General features: G+C 53.9%; 1 protein-coding gene across 3 annotated transcripts in view; it reads left to right on the forward strand.

The window, feature by feature from the left end:
• Eipr1 (EARP complex and GARP complex interacting protein 1) overlaps positions 1-15,719 on the forward strand; it is a 115,966-nt gene that overhangs the window by 49,143 nt on the left and 51,104 nt on the right. Inside the window, exon 1 of one of the 3 annotated variants that reach the window (XM_047522841.1) lies at positions 6,767-6,928. The exons of the other annotated variants lie outside the window; for them this stretch is intronic. Within the exon in view, the coding sequence (XP_047378797.1) occupies positions 6,910-6,928 (19 nt within the window). The 5' untranslated portion in view covers positions 6,767-6,909. Of the gene's footprint in view, positions 1-6,766; positions 6,929-15,719 lie in introns of those variants that run through there. 3 annotated transcript variants of the gene reach the window in all.

The raw sequence follows: 15,719 nt of genomic DNA on the forward strand, positions 1-15,719 counted from the left end.
AAGCCTGAGATAGTGTGAATGGTGGATTCAGATACCCAGAGTTATTCCAGATTACTAACCACCTTGGACACTGTCACTTTTCTTTATCCTGCTGTCTTACATTTAGCGAGTCTTGGAATTGAAAGTAAGAGGGTTGAATTTTAGCCAGGTGATAACACAGCTGCCATTGTGAGGACCAGGGTCATTACTGGTGAGTCAGTTCTTAGTCTGCCCAGCTGGGAGGAGGAAGGGTGTTGTCCCAGGTAGCAGCTGGGGTTAGAAGAGTCCCCAGCGTTCACATGGCAGTCCCTTGGCTGGCACATGGGCAAGGCCAGTCCTCCTCTGAGTCCAGCTGACCCACCTCCATGCTGGTGGAGGTGAGGGGTACCGGGACGGGTGCGTGTGTCACCCTCCGCCAGGTCTCACCTGGAACTGAGTCACTAGTCCCAGCAGGGAGCTGGTGTAGAAGGCGTGCTGTGTTCTCTTAGCAGACGGTGGAGCTGGCACCCCTGCTTGTCCCAGGAGACTGCCCTTTCCACGGCAGTGTGAACTGTCAGCTTCATCCATCTACGAAAACGTTTCTCCTGATTTTATCCAGCAGTCTTGACTCCTGACAGTTCTGCCCCACTCACTCAATCAGGCTGGACTCTAGATGTCATACCGTTTTAAAAACTGGAGCACACCTCAAGGAACAGGATTCCTCCCAATGAAGAATACGTCAAAGAAAGTGTGTCCGGGTCTGCAGGCCCTGCCCGCTTGCTGCCGTGACCTGCCACGTGCCCCTTTCTCAGGAAAGTGCCTGGTGGCTGCTGCTTTCCGGGCACAGTGGGGCCATCAGGTGTTTGTATGACAGGACTTTCTGCCTGGAAGAAGTGGACCATGTGTGGCTTCTTGCTTTTGCTGCTTCTGGACTCTCTTTTCATAGAAATGACACTGGCAAGAAAGGTCCTCAATAGGGTGTTGAGCATGGAAGTTCAGGGGACCTTCATCTGTGGGAAGTGGTTAAAAACCAACATATAGGGGTCTGTTTGAGAAGCATGGGCTCCAGAGAGGCAGCTGATGTCTGGGCCTGGCTTTTGAGCCCCGTGCAGGAGTGTGAGGACACCGTGAGTGTAGAGTGACAGTGGCGTGTGCAGATGCTGAGGCCCAACTTGAAGGAGAGCAGGAAGCTGAAATTCTCTGAGGTCTTCACTCACCCCATCGAGGTGCCATGGAAACACACGTCCTGTGGGGAGAGCACGCTGCTCAACAGACCAAGTGGAAACGAGGAACTGAGCCATGCTAGATGACTGCGTAATCCTGGTTGGATGGAGTGGGGGTTCTTTCACCCTCCGGGACGGAGCCCAAGTATCCTGGAGGATAGCCTCTGCCGTGTCGCGTCATGGTACGGAGAGTTTCTGAGCCTGTGGTGTGCTTCTTGAGGTAGCAGGTCAGGAACTGCACAAACCTTTGTGGGGAGAGGACACCGGAGTTTGTTATGGCCCCAGGATATCCAGTCAGGGGGACTTTCCTTATTACAGAACCAGTTTACAATTCCCGTTAAGATAGTAGGACACTGGGTACATTAGGAGCCCTTGAGAGATGCACGTTCTTGCAGATTAATTTTGTCCTCTCGCAGGACACAGTGATCTGCTAGACCCAGGGCAAGCAGCAGATGTAGTCTGATAGTAGCAAGAGTTGGGATTCGATCCCACACACTCAGCCGTTGAAAGAGAGGTAAGATGCAGTGTAGACCATTGGTTTTCAAACCTTTCTTTTAAAGCCTCAGAGTCTGGTTTTCCAGGAACCCCAGCATATGAGCTGGCCGAGAGTAGAGCCCCTGTGGTGGAAGGATGGCTTCTCTGTGCTCGCAGGTGTCTGTGAAGGGGGACGGGAAGCGCAGCGATGGCACAGAGACCTAGAGTCACGATTCCACACCGCCGACCCCCTGGTGGGCTCCGGACAGGCATAGCTGAGTGCAGCAATGAAGGGTGGCCTGCGGCTGCCTGGAAAACAGAACCGCGCATGGCGTGGTGTTGGACTGGGCTCACCAGCCTGCACCCATGGGCTAACCTTGGCCCACCTCCTGTTGTTGTGAATAAAGGTTTATTGGCACACACTCTCCTTTGCATACTGACTGGCTGCTTTCGTTCCACAATGAGAGTTGAGTAGCTGTAATGGAGACTGTGTGGCCTAGAAAGCGAAAAATATTTCCTCTCTGGCCCCTTGGACAAGCAAGAGCCTGCTACTTCTTTGTGCACCAGGCTAGGTGGGAGGTTGGCCCTGGTAACCCTACATCGCACCTCCCCAGACCCACCTCATTGCAGAATCGTAGGTCCTTAGATGCAGAAGGGATTTCACCCTCACTGTTGGGGCGTGGTGACTGCTGTTGATTGAACACCTGCTGTTTCCCGAGCACCGTGTTTTAACATCTTACCTCACAGTGTGTGACAGAGCAGAGGTGTCTTCCCTGGTAGATGAGGAGGGTGCGGCTGGATGAGCTGATGCCCCCCAGCGGTCAAGGGCCCAGCGTTTACTCTCGCCTGCCTGGGTCCGCTGCTGCCTCACCTTCCCCCCAGTCTCCCCCTTCCCCTGCCCCTTCAGCCAAATTCAAGTTCCAGAGCTGCTTTCTTCACCGTGCCTCCCGCAGGGCTTCTTTTAGGTCCAGGTGTACGCTGAGCTCCCACCAGGGGCCACACCTCCCAGACGTGGGGCCAGGAAGCCCAGTGAGGACCCACTGAATCCCTGCTACCCAGGAGTCAGGACCAGCCGAGGACTTTCCTCACAGAGACCAAGGTGCCTGGGGAAGCCTGTGGCCTCCAGCGTGTGTAGATCAAGGTCAGCTCCTGTACTGGAACCCCCTGGAGCCAGGGTGGGAGACTGAGAGGCGTGGTCCTAGCCAGCTTTCCAGAAGAAAGGGCAGAGCCCAGGTTCGCAGGTTGGATCGGACGCTGCGTGTAGAGGACAGATCCAGCGGAGGCACAGTGTGTGTGCAGGTCAGTTCCAGGGCACAGGCCAAAGCCAGGCCTCCTGGGAGCCGTGCGTGTGATAGCGCCCCTCCTGTGGGATGAGAAGCATCACCGTGGGGGGATTCATCAGCACTTACACCTTTAAAATATCTCTTCAATGTTGTATTTAGTTTTTGTTCGTTTAAAAATTGTAAGAGTGAAAACATCATGTCTTGGGTATTATCAAAGAATTACTAGGGTCGATGATTCTTCCAGTTGTCTGGAGTCTTGTGTTGTTCAGTGGCGGCTCTTCTGTTTAGCTGAATTCATGGAGGAAGCGTCTTTCTGACTGAGTAGTCTGTGTGGCCCCGAGACTTAAGTGGTGCAGCGAAGGACAAAGTCACTTGCTGGGATCCAGCTGCAGAGAACTGATCTTTCCCTGAAAACCACAAGAGCTGCCTTCGACCCTGCGGCTGGTCTTTCCTTGAGCACACTGAGCGCCCTCGCTTCCTGCCCGCCAGGCTGAGTTCCTCGGGAGCGGGTGGAGGTGGTTGTCGCACGGGTCCACCGTGGCTTGGGGTCGGCTCTGAAGCAAGCTTTCTGTGTTGCTTCTTGTGGGCTAAACTGTCCTCTGATGTCAGGACCCTGCTGGGGCCAGTGGCCCACTGTGGGCTCCAGCCTTGCCGCGAGGTGAACACAGGTGGCTTTTCTAGCCTAGCCAGGGCCCTTGCCACCCAACACAGTCCAGCTACGCGACATTCAGCCTGCCCTTCGCCTGCGCCTTCTGAGCCTTTCGTGTCCTTAACCAACCCACTGGACCACCGGGGGTCCTGTTAGAGCATGTGAGGCACACAGGCGGGTGGCTGGACGTGCTGGGACGTCATGAGTTAGGCCACAGGCCCCCAGCAGACCATGGCTCCTCTGCCCTCGTCTGCAACTGTGCGGTGTGATAACCTCTGAGGGAATGAAGGGAAGCAGAGGGCCAGGGAGGTCTCGCCAGGGACACTGGTGGCTCTGGTCGGCCCAGAAGCCTGTGCCTCTGCGGGCAGGGTCTGCAGCGCTGTGTGCACTGGCTTGTCCTGTGTCTGTGGAAGAGTGTCTTCCTGTTGAACAGCGTTTTCTAGGTCCTGCCAGGGAGGCTCGTTTCCTGTCTTTGGCAGGACTTTTCCCTTGTCTCACGCTGTGGTGTTTCCAGCAGGAGGAGAACCCACTAGCAGACCCAAGGCCATGCTCTTGCTGGTGCAACCGGCCTCCACTTGGTGAAGGCTGCTGTGCGGCTGAGGGCTTCTCAGGCTTGTGAACTGGAGAAGCACGGGCGCTGGAGTCGGGTGCCTGGGTCTGGATGCCAGCGCTGATGTGTTTGGGTGGCCTGGGGACGTCTCCTAGGTGCTCTGCGGCTCACAATTGCCGTGCATAGGAGAGAGCGACAGGGCCTGCCTGGCTCTGCTGTGAAGCACGTGTGGTGAAGGCCTGGCTGCTGTCCGCAGCGGTGTGGCCCACACAGGAGCAGAGAGCCAGAAAGCACGAGACCTTTCTGTGAAGCGAGCTGGCAGATGACAGGCGTTCAGCAGGTGGACTTGAAGGTTAGCACCTGGTGGACTGCTGGTGCTCCGCTGCACGCACATCAGTCACCCAAGGACCTTAGAAATTCCCTGCGAACCTTCCCAGAATGTTCCCTGACTGGGCCCTGAGCGTTGGTGGGTTAAACCTTCCCGGGTGCTTTTAGCAGGCAGTAAGAAATGACGACTCTGGGTCTAAGACATCCTTCAGTGGGCGGGGGCAGCAGGACAGAGAAGCCACTGTGGCAGCCAGAGCCCTGGTGGGCAGTGCAGGGAGTGGCCGGATCCTGACCTCCCGTGACATCCAGTGGTGTCTCTCCAGGAAGATAAGGGAGATGGCAGTGTGGCTAATACTTAAGAATTTTGGTTTTACTCTATGAAATGATGATACTCTGCTATCAAAGATGATCTGCAGACCTGTTGTTCACAGTGTGAGAGAGAATGTATGAAAAAGACCTGGGCAGTCCCTGATCTGAGTTCACCGTTGTGACAGCTGATAACATCCTGAATATGTTGTCTGCTTGAGAGGAATGAATGCAGAATTGAGTTCTGCTTATTTTTAAAAACATAGTTTTAGGATGCATTGTATTTACATAAAACCATTGTAGATAATATGACATCTGATTTCCTCTAGTAAAATTTGAGCTGCAGGTAGTCCTCTGTCCTAGATGCCTGCTGAGGCGCGGGCATGTGTTGTCATGTTCAGCACCAGGGCCCCTTGACGTGGGGAAGGACTCAGGTGTGATGAGCCACGTACTGTACACATAAGACGGCCTCCCATTTTGCGTTGCTGTGAGTCCTGATTATAAAAAATATTGAGTTATTGACCTCTAAGTGCCTGTGTAGTGATACTGGGTGTGACCACAACTGTACTGCAAGGGCTTACCCTGTCCCCTGGTGTCCCCACCACAGAGGGTGCTGGCAGTCTGTATCTGAGCTGTGCTCCTTAGGTGGACCCTGGCCTTCGTGTCTACACATGTCCTCATCACTGGTGCAGGTAGAGGGTCTCTTAGGACCAGAAGCAGAAGTCCAATTTATACCTGTAGCACTTTCTGTTTAGCAAACTGAGGTTTGACTCTGGAGCACCAGCAGCCTCTCCCGGCCTCTGCCTGGCTTGCAGCTCTGGGAGATGAGGTAGGTTGAGACAAGAGCACTAGTTTACTGCTTCCACAGGCAACCTGATGGCCAGTGCTGCTCGATCAGGGAGTGACCTGTCCCTGGGCTCTTCCCTGTCACAGTACATTGCTTATTAGTCCCTCCATGAGGTCAGCCTCACCTGTTGTATCAGTCAGGATTCTCTAGAGGAAGAGAGAACATACTTCTCCATAAGAAGCATGATTATAAAGGGGACTTATTAGATTGGCTCACATGACAGAAGCTGGATAGTTCACAATGGCCATTAGCAGCTAGAGAGCTGGAAGAACCAACAGCTGCTCAGTCCAAGAAACAGAAGCCTCAGAACAAGAAGGATCAACAGTGCTACCCTAGTCTGAGACCAAGGCTTCTGGAAACTACCTGGAGAATCACTGACAAAGTCCACTTTGGAAGAGTGAAGTGAGTCCTATATCAGATGATTGAAGAGCCGAGCTCGCATCTGCATCTGCTTCCTTGTTCTTCCAGCTTTTATCCATCCTGTTGGGTGGTGGTGCCTAGGCTGAGGGAGGGGCTCCACTTCAGTTCACCATCCCACATGCCAGTCGCTCCTAGACACGCCCTCATGGACACTCCCAGAAGCCTCCTAATCATCCAATCAAGTTGACAATTCAAATTAACCATTACACCTGTCCTTCAGGTAGGAGGCAGAGTGCCCACCTCTCCATCCCTGTCCCTCCTTGGAGAGCTGTGACATACTTGAATTTAGTGAAATGCTCTAACAGCCAGAGCTGTTGAATGACTGGGTTGGACCCAGTGACCCCTAGGGATAATCCCTAAAGGCCTGCGGGCCACCCGCTGCTGTTGCCAAGTCTTAGGGATACAGACTTCTTTCTGGAATGAGTTGCATTCCTAGGAACATCCCACTGCCTGGCTCCAACTCCGCCATTCCACCACGTTTCAGTGGTATGGCAGTATCTTTGTGAAGGGGCACCAGTTTGTTCCTCTGTGTCTCTTAAAAGGTATTTTGCATCTCTTGCAATCCATCTGTGTACTTTGTGCAGCATGTCATATTGTGCAGACCTGGGTGTGGCCTTGAACCAGGGGAGGGCTGTATTCTGGTGAGGAAGATCAGCCCTTGCTTGACCGGGCATGCAGCAGCGTGTGCAAGCCTGGCCCACACCCTGCGTCTGGTGAAGTGTGCCCTGTGTTGTGCAGGGCAGGGAAGAGAGAAAATAGCCAGGCGAGGGGGCACTGACCCAGTGGGGCAGAGCAGGAAGGACCTTGGAAGACGTCTGGCATCCTCTGAGCAACAAGGCCAGCTTGAAGCAGGCGGCAGCCATGGTGGCAGCATGAAAGTGTACAGTCCAGGTATGTTCAGATCCCTGCAGGGAGAAGTCAGGGACCAGGGGGAGGCCGAGACCTTGTCAGCTGGTGAGCAGTTGTGAGGCCCAAGGAGGACACAGTGAGTGTGGCTCATGCACTGCAAATCTGGTCAAGTTGGCGGCCCCTGAGGAGGTGCTGGGGTGAGTGCCAGAGACGCAGAGTGGCCTCGTTGGCAGCTCTGTGGAACTCAAAGCTGTGGGACTTGCCTTGGGGTTTTCGTGCACAGAGAGAAGGGATCATGGGTCAGACCTGGGTGCCAGTGTTGACCAGTTTACAAGGCTGGGAAAAAACGAGGTGGCCCAGAAGTGGGAGACCAGAGACCCTTGAGCAGAGCAGAAGCAGGCATAGGGCGTCTGGGTCCCATGGGGCCCAGAGTGTAGTGAGGTGAGGGCTGGGGTAGGCCGGGCACCTGGCTTCGCAGGCTCCTGTTGGAGAGGTGCTGAAGGTGCAGTGACATGCTCCAGGCCTCTGAAGGGACACTCCTAGCTTGACCGCCTTTGTTCTACAACTATAGTTCACCAGACAGCAGAGAGGACAGCAGAATGATCGAGAAAGAGAGAGACTGGGTCCTGAGAGGTCAGGGAGGAGAGCAGCAGAGAGATTTCCAATTACTATGAAAAGGGAGCTTGCCCCTCCCTTTTCCTCCCTGGAGCCAGGGGGAATGTGGTCGCAGAGCTGTCCTGTTGCCGGGAGAGTGCACAGTGGCAGTGAAAACTCTAGAAAACTGGGCGGTGAGCAGAGCCGCTGGTGCAAGGGCTGCGTTCTAATCAGAGGAGGTGAGGGTGTAAAGGCCCTTGGAAGGAGCATCAGTGCTGAGGGCAGTGTGGGTGTACCCCCAGCTGTGCCCTCGAGAGGCGTGCGGCGGCCACTGGGAAGGAGCTGTGCTGCAGGACTGGATGCCAGCACACGCTGGGCTGTGTTCCTGGCTGACCAACCGGCTGCATCTCATTTAAAAAGACCCCCCCCCCACACCCACACTGTGTGTCAGTGCACACGCGCGCACGTTGGCTTTTGAGTAAGAAGCACCCGTTTTCAGAGGTCAGCACCCTGAAGCTAATCTGTGCCCTCCCCTTGCTACAGTCTGGCTGTACTTTGAGGGGAAGCTTTTCTCTGAGACAGTGAAAGGTCATCTGTCCCCTGGGATCTGTACATCTGGACTCAAGTCAGGTGGTGCCACCCTCTGACATGGGCTCATGCTTCACAGAGCAGGTACCTGAGGCACCTGCAAGGGGAGCCAAGCTGTTGCCTAGCAACAGATTCACTCTGCATCGTTCAAGGACCACAGTAAGCCTAGCTTTGTCATTGGAATGCTTCTTCCTGTCTGCACTCCTGCATCCTTAGTAACAGTCTGTGCCTGATGCCACCAGTCAGAGAAGCAGACTGGATGCTGGAAGACCTCTTCTCAGCGGCAGCACGGTTTCTTTCCCATTGTCTGGCTACCCTGCGGTAACTTTCCAAGGACTCAATGGTTTTAATGACGATTTCCCAGGCTGCTCAAGGGTCTTCTCAGATGCCCTTCAGGTGTTTACACCGTGCCGCGCCTCGGGGTGGGGCAGTGATCTGTGTTCCAGAGGACTGCTGCAGCTGGGTAGCAGGGTAGCCATGTTTGGAAACAGCTCGCTGCCTCTTCCAGTGAGGAGCTGACAGAAATGCAAGCAGTCTTCCAAGGTCATGGGCGGTGCCTCTCCTGCTGCTGCTGCCACCGTCGGTGCCTGCCTCTCTTTCGGGATGCACCTCCAGTCAGTCTCTGATCCACATGAGGCAGGCTGGCCGGGAGAAGAGGGACCATACAGTGGAGAGCCACAGCATGAGCTCCTGTACCACCACATGCCCTGCATGCTGGGGTCTCTCCTGGAGTCCTGAGGATGCAGATGATGAAGGGGAGCCTGAGGGAGGGCTGAGGGGTTCAGCAGAGTCTCGGGAGGGAAGGATGGTCCTCCAGTCCCTGGGGGAGGGACCTCTTTGTTTTCCTCCTAGGAAAGCACGGGTGGCTGAGCCCTCCCTCGTGCAGTGTGCCTCTGGTGGCCTGGTGGAGTAGCCGTGCCTTCTCGCTCTGCAGCCTCTCATGCAGGCCCTCTGCACTGCCGCAGCCCAGTCCGTAGGAGGGAGAGCCTGTGGGGAGCGGCCTCGGCTCTGGAGTCTGTTTGGTCTCGAGCTGCTCCTCATTGTTGGGTGCCCTTGGACAGCCACTTTGGCCCTGGTGCTCTGGGTTCCTGTGTGTGGATGAGATTGCTGGCCCTGCCCTGTGGGGCTCCCGGGAGGACAGACTGGGTGCCTCGTAACCACTTTGTGTGTGCCAGTGTCTGCCAGTCACGGCGTGGCTGCTGTAGGGCACACTGACTCCGAGACACCTTGACCCCAGAGTACAACTGCTTCTTACAGATGCTCAGGAGTGGCCCTGTCATTTCTGAGGTGAAGACAGGTGCCCTCAGTGGATGCAGGCTGCGAGCTGCATACTCTGGTGCCCACTGGACAGACATGGGGTGCCTTACTCCTCCATCTTTCCTCATTGCCCACCTGTGCCTGGCCAGACAGCCTTCCTGGGATGTTCTGTGTCTTCCCTCTACTGTGCCCTGCCCTGGGCTTTCCGAAGTCCAGTCTTCGATACCTGGGGATGAATGGAAGCCAGTTCGTGGAGACACACTTCGAATGAGCAGTGTATGCGTGTACCCCATACCCAGGTGTGCATGAGAGCAGAGTTGAAAATTGCTTTACAGTTTTCAAATCGACTTGCAGGCGAGGTTGACTTTTGTTTTAGTAGAACAACCTTCTGTGATCCTCTCGTGGGTCTGAGGGTCAGCAATCAGGCAGCTGTTGTCTTGTGCTGGGGGCCTGGGCTGATGCAGATTCCAGAGGGAATTGCCACCCAGGTGTGACTGCCCCACCTTCCCTGGGTCACCAGCCCTTCTCTGTGGCGGAGGCTCTAGCATGTGTGGGGACAACGCGATGCTGCGCAACACAGGCCACAGACTCACTGGCTTGTTCCAAGGTGGAAGGGCGAGACCCGCTTCCCAAGGCATGCGTGTGGCGTGGAGTGTTCCTGCACTGTAGCCAGTCCTCCCTGGGTGAACATTCGCTTTAGTATTTTTCTCTTATGAACAGCACTGTGCTGAATTCCATGTGTACATGTCTTTTGTTCTCATCTGACCTCTTTCTTTTGGGCTGATTTCTTGGGGAGACTTGCAGTCTCGAGGCATTCTCCCGTGGGATCCCCACAGAGCCCTGGCTTTCCCCCATGTTTCTTTTTCTGACCGGCCACCGGAAGACTCCCGTTCCTGACTGTGTGCTCTTCTCTGCCATAGACAGGTAGGCAGAGTGATGAGAGGGGACTGACAGACAGACCTGAGCTCAAATCTGGTTCCATTTTGGTGGCCCTGTGTCCTGAGAAGTGGGCCTAGTTTTCTCTTCCACAGAGTGACCACAGTGTCCATCTCTTGGGAGAGAGGAGTGGACTGGAGTGTGAGATGTGGTCCTGTGGTAGAAACTGGGTAGGAACCAGTTCCGCTTTCCTTTTTCCTGAGAGCACCACTGTCTATGGTCTGTACACTGGTTGGGGTTTCGTGCCTCCTCTTGTGTGTTCTCTGACCCCAAGTCCACCTGCAGCATCTGCCAGCAGCTTAGGGGTCACCATGACCCTGGGCCCCTGCACTGCTGCCCAGGCACCCCCAGGCTTGCCACTGTTTTTACTTAGCTTTGCTTGCTGGCGTCTGACCCCCTGCCTCTCAGTGTCCTTGGTGGTTGGGTTGGGCGAAGGCTGACTTGGCCAGCGTGTGGGGAGTAAGTGTGCATTCCTCCTTCCGGGTGGGAGACTTCACTGCTGACACGACTTCCTCTGTACTTCTTGCTGCGCACAGGCCACACCTGAGCAGCAAATCCTGTCCAGGTGTGACTGGCCGAACAGGGAGGCCAGAGTGAGGCGTTGGCCAGCCCCCAGGAGACCAGGGCCAGGAGTGGCCTCCAGGGTCGACGTCTACTTGAGTGGGTTCCCTGTGTTTGCCATGCAGTGTTGCCTGGCCATGCCCGCTGGCTCCTGTGCCTCTGCTGGTGGGGAGGAAACCACCCGAGGGCGCGGTCCCAGATGGGTCTGCATGAGTGAGTGCCTTGTCCTGAGACAGCGGGAGCCAGTTGGGCGGCCGGCCCCCCGTGGGCTGCTGCATAGTGCGAGGGCCTGTGCGTTTGTGTATTCTCTGCATGAGGACCGTGGACGTGGAAGAGGACTAGAGGGGTGGAGCAGGTAAAGCACAGTGAACAAGGTGAAATGCAGGACCTGTGAAGCCACGGCTGTGCGGGCTCTTCTGGTGTCTGCAGTGACAGGTCTGTTAGGACTAATCAGGGCTCTTCGCACCTCTGCATGCTGCCTGGGTGGGCGAGGACTGCTGTGCTCCTTAACAGGCAGCCTGCTGGTCAGTGGGAGAGCAGGGCCTCTGCAAGTTCTCTTGTTCCTGTGCAGGAGGAGTGTTAACGGCCCCAGCTGGGCCACAGCCCCCAGCTTCTGCGTGCACAGCAGAGACGCCAGGCCCCAGTGGAACCAGCAGCACACACCTATTTCCTGGCAGCAAGACCACAGCCAGCTGGCTTTGCCCCGACACGTCAGAGCACACCCTCCAGGGGCTGGCACTGAAGCGCACGCCACCTCTGTAGGACGTCGGGCTTCCAGGGTTAACAGGAAGGAATGGATGCAGTGAGAGAGGGGCTGCCTGGCTGAGTGAGGCCACGGCCCTGTTCTGTGCTGGCTGCAGACAGAAGGCCAGAGAGCGAGGGCTCATCCCAACAGCCTTCAGCCATGTCCAGCCATGGTCTTCAGGCCTGGGCGTGGGCCTCTCATGCGGGTCTCTGCTGCCACAGGGAGGGGCAGCCTGCTGGGCATAGGGAGCTGGTGTTGCCACATAGTGCAGGCTCTGCCCAGCAGGGCACAGAAGGATGGAGTGGGCGGCCAGCGGGTCCTGGGAAGACGACTGAGTGGACCTGGTGTTTGCCAATTAGTCTGGCATTTTCATGAACTTTCTTCTTGGGCCTTTGTCGGGTTTCTCCTTTCCAGCAATGGCTGCACCTGCCGGTTCCCCTCAGTTACTCATTTGCTGTGTTGACTGCAGACGTCTCCTCTTCAGGCAGTGCGTGGTTTGGAGCATTCCATATCCGAGTGGGCCTTGTTTCACCCTCGATCCTCCAGCATGAGGTCCTCTGAACTGGTTTACCCTCTCATTTCTTTATTTTTGTGGTGCTGGGATTTGAACCCAGAGCTTATGCATGCCAGGCGAGCACTTTACCTCTGAGCTGTATCCTCAGCCCCTAATTTCTTCTGAAGTATTTGTTGTTTCTGTGTTTTGCTCTTTTTCATCCACTTGAACCCAATATATTTGAAAATATTATTTTGGAATCAAGTTTCAGCAAAGTTTTAATTTGGGTGGTTTCTTGGGTAAAAATAAGACTCACTCCGCGTTGAACGTGACAGCAGTGAACTTGGTGGTGTTTGGAATTGGCCCTTGGAAGGGCTGTCTCTGGAACTCACGGGGGTTTCCGTGCCATGTCGCGCATACTGCGGGCCTCCCACAGTGTCGCTGGTGGGTCTGCACTGCTGGCCGGCCCTCATCCTTTTCCTTTGTCCCCATGTTGCTCCCCTCTGCGGCCCCCTCCAAGTTCCTGCGCTTTGTTTTCCCTTGCTTAACAAGGACGTGTGTTTATAGGAGCTCAACAGCAGCTAAACTGTGGAACCAGCCTAGGTGCCCTTCACAGATCAGTGGATAAAGAAACTGTGGTGTACACACAATGGACATTACTCAGCCTTAAAGAAGGATGAAATGATGGCATTTGCAGGTAAACAGTTGGGGCTGGAGAACATCATGATAAGCGAAGTAAGCCAAACCCAAAAAACCAAAGGCCGAATGTTTTCTCTGATTTGAGGATTCTAATTCACAATGGAGGGGTGGTGGTGAGGGAAAAATAGAATTACTTTGGATAAGACAGGGGAGGGGAGGGGGTGTGGGGATGGGAAAGTTGGTGGAATGAGATGGACATTATCACCCTATATACGTGTATGAGTCACTAACGGTGTGACTCTGCACCACGTTCAGCCAGAGGAAGGAGAAGTTGTGCTCCATTTGTGTACTGTGTCAAAATGCATTCTACTCATTAGAACAAATATGTGGGGCCAGGTGAAATCTTTAAGAAGTGATCATGCCCTACTTTGTGAATGCATTGATCTTTTCATGCTATTAATAGGTTAATGGATTATCTCTAGAGTGGGTCTAGTAAAAGCCAGCTTGGCTCAGTCTCTCACCACCAGGGGATAACCTGCCCTGCCTTGGGACTCTGCCGGCAGAAAGGTCATGGTGATCATCTCTGGCCCTTCACCCCTAGACTAGAACTGTGAGCCAAAATAAAGGCCTTTTTTTTAAATAATAAAAAAGGATGTAAACATCTCAGGTGCTCCGCCTGCATCTGCCTGCCCCTCACTGCCTCTCAGTGGAATTCCTGTGTCCTCAGAACTGCTCCTAATCCTCTCCCTCCTCCACAGGAGATCACTAGCCCTCAGGGGGTGCTCAGAATCCGTCCAGACCCCAAGCCAGAAAACACCTGGGCAAAAGGGAGAATCTAATTTTCCTAATTTTCCACTCGTTCAGTTGATTTTTGACTAGTCTGAGCTCAACCATGATTACAGATGGACTGAAACTTGTAGTGTGTCACACCCACAGAGGCGAGGACAGGGCGCCGGCTGTGGTGAGTCTGGGTGCGGTGGCTCCATGGGCACTGGTGTGATGCTCAGCCGCCCCCTGCGGGTCCCGCCTGAGCAGGAGCCCACCATGGGAGGAGGGTTGTCCAGCAGCGGCCACACGGGTGGCTCTTAGGAGGGACTGCAGGAGGTGACAGCAGCGTAGGCTGCGGGCAGTGCAGTGGTGTGTCCTCAGAACTCTGTCCTGGGTGTGTGGCTTTCCCGGTCCTGTGTCTGGCTGAAAGGAGCCCCTGCCCACTTGCCCTCAAGGCACGTCTGGCGCCACTCTGGCTGTGTTCCACTGCTTGCCGCACGTTCCGGGAACCCTGCTTGTGAAAGCCGTGCTGTGATCCTTCATGGAAATAAAGGACAGAGCTCTCCCCAGACCAGAAGGGCTCGCTGGCTGTAACTTGGGCCAGAGCAGCACTTGAGGCGACATGCAGAGTGTCTTCCAGAGCTTCCCCAGACCTGCGCCCGATGCTGTGGTGCTGATCACGTCAGTACCTGCCCGGGGCCCAGACGGGACCCAGAGACAGTCGTGTCAACTCAGGGCTCAGCTTTTCTGGGTGACTGTTCAGTGTGTCAGACAGACTTTTTGTCAGTTAACTATCAAAGAAGACTTTTCAGAAAATCTTGCATGCCACTTGCAACAGTACTGAAGCAGATGCTCTGCTTTCGGTCAGTTGTCACCCTAAGTGGCAGTTTTTGAAAAATGGAGCACCTTATCTTGGAGATGTGTGTACTAGCAGCTGTGCCCACAGCGTGGAGGGCTTCTCTGCCTCGGCGGGTCCTGTTTTTGCTTGCGCTCTGTTTTGAGGATTCCTGGGTGTTTGTTAACTTGGGTCGGAGCATGGGCTTTGGTCAGTACTCTGTTCTGTGCTCTGCCGTCACAGCTGTGGACCGTGGGCACCCCCTTCAGTTGCCACAGGCAGCAGTGTTATCCAGGGATGCTGGAGTGGCCTTGCTGGCGTCCACTGTCTTTGGCAGCTGGCTGAGCTAAATCAACACGGCCTTTGCATCACTTGGTTTCAACGTGAGTTCAGTTTTGGCTTTTTACACAAAGTTGTGAGTTTGTTGCAACCTTCACAAGAAGGTGTTCTTGTACGGATTCAGCTTTTTCTTAATCTTTTGTTGGTTTTCAGAAATTCTGATGTCGATGTGCAGTCTTTTCTCCCTGGTTAGAACATCAGTGAAAAATAAAACATGGTGATTTTGTATGTATTCTTACAATGAGATTCTTTTGTGCTCTATTATATGGTTAATTTTTATAGGTTTCATTTATGATTGAGAAAAACTAGTCGTGTTCAACTCTTTGTAACCTTAGCAGTTAAACTAATGTTTTCCTGGTGCTCAGTTATTGAGAGTACTAGAGTCTCCTACTGTAAGTAGATTTCTCTATTTTTACTGTTCTGTCAACTTTTTCTTTATATGTTTTGGTACGGTTTTATTGAGTAGATGTAAATTAAGGACTTCTGTATCTTTCTGAAGCTCTTATTCAGTAGTGGCCTTTTCTCCATTTGCCTTATAGTCAATTTTGGCTAATAAGAACATGGTGAAGTTAGCTTTCTCTTGTGGCTCAGTTTATCTTTTTCTGTTCTTTATTTCCCCCCCAGTCCTGGGGATTCAACCCAGGGCACTTTACCACTGACCCACATCCCGAACCCTTTTTCTTTTCTTTTGAGACATGGTCTTGCTAAGTTGCCGAGTTGCTGGGATTACAGGTGTGTGCCTCTGTGTCTGGGTCTTTCTCTATTCTGTTATCTTTCTACATCCTTGAATTTTTGGGATATCTCTTGGAAACGATGTTTTGCTGATATTTGAAAATCTAATCTGATAATCTCTGGCTGATGAATTAGTTCATTACAGTTATTAATTTCTGGCCTTTTTAGAATGATTTCTCGCGTTTTATGTGGTTTTTCCTGTTTGCTTTTGTCTTTCCTGTTTCCTCCTCTCAGTGCCGGGGGTTGAATGTGTCCTCCTGCCTCAGCCTCCCAGGGTGCTGGGATAACAAGCATGCACACTGCCCCTGCTTCCTGTCTTTTCCGTGTTGTGAGTCTTGTTCTTGCT

This window comes from Sciurus carolinensis, chromosome 13 (genome assembly GCF_902686445.1).
Source record: "Sciurus carolinensis chromosome 13, mSciCar1.2, whole genome shotgun sequence".
Classification (NCBI taxonomy): domain Eukaryota; kingdom Metazoa; phylum Chordata; class Mammalia; order Rodentia; family Sciuridae; genus Sciurus; species Sciurus carolinensis.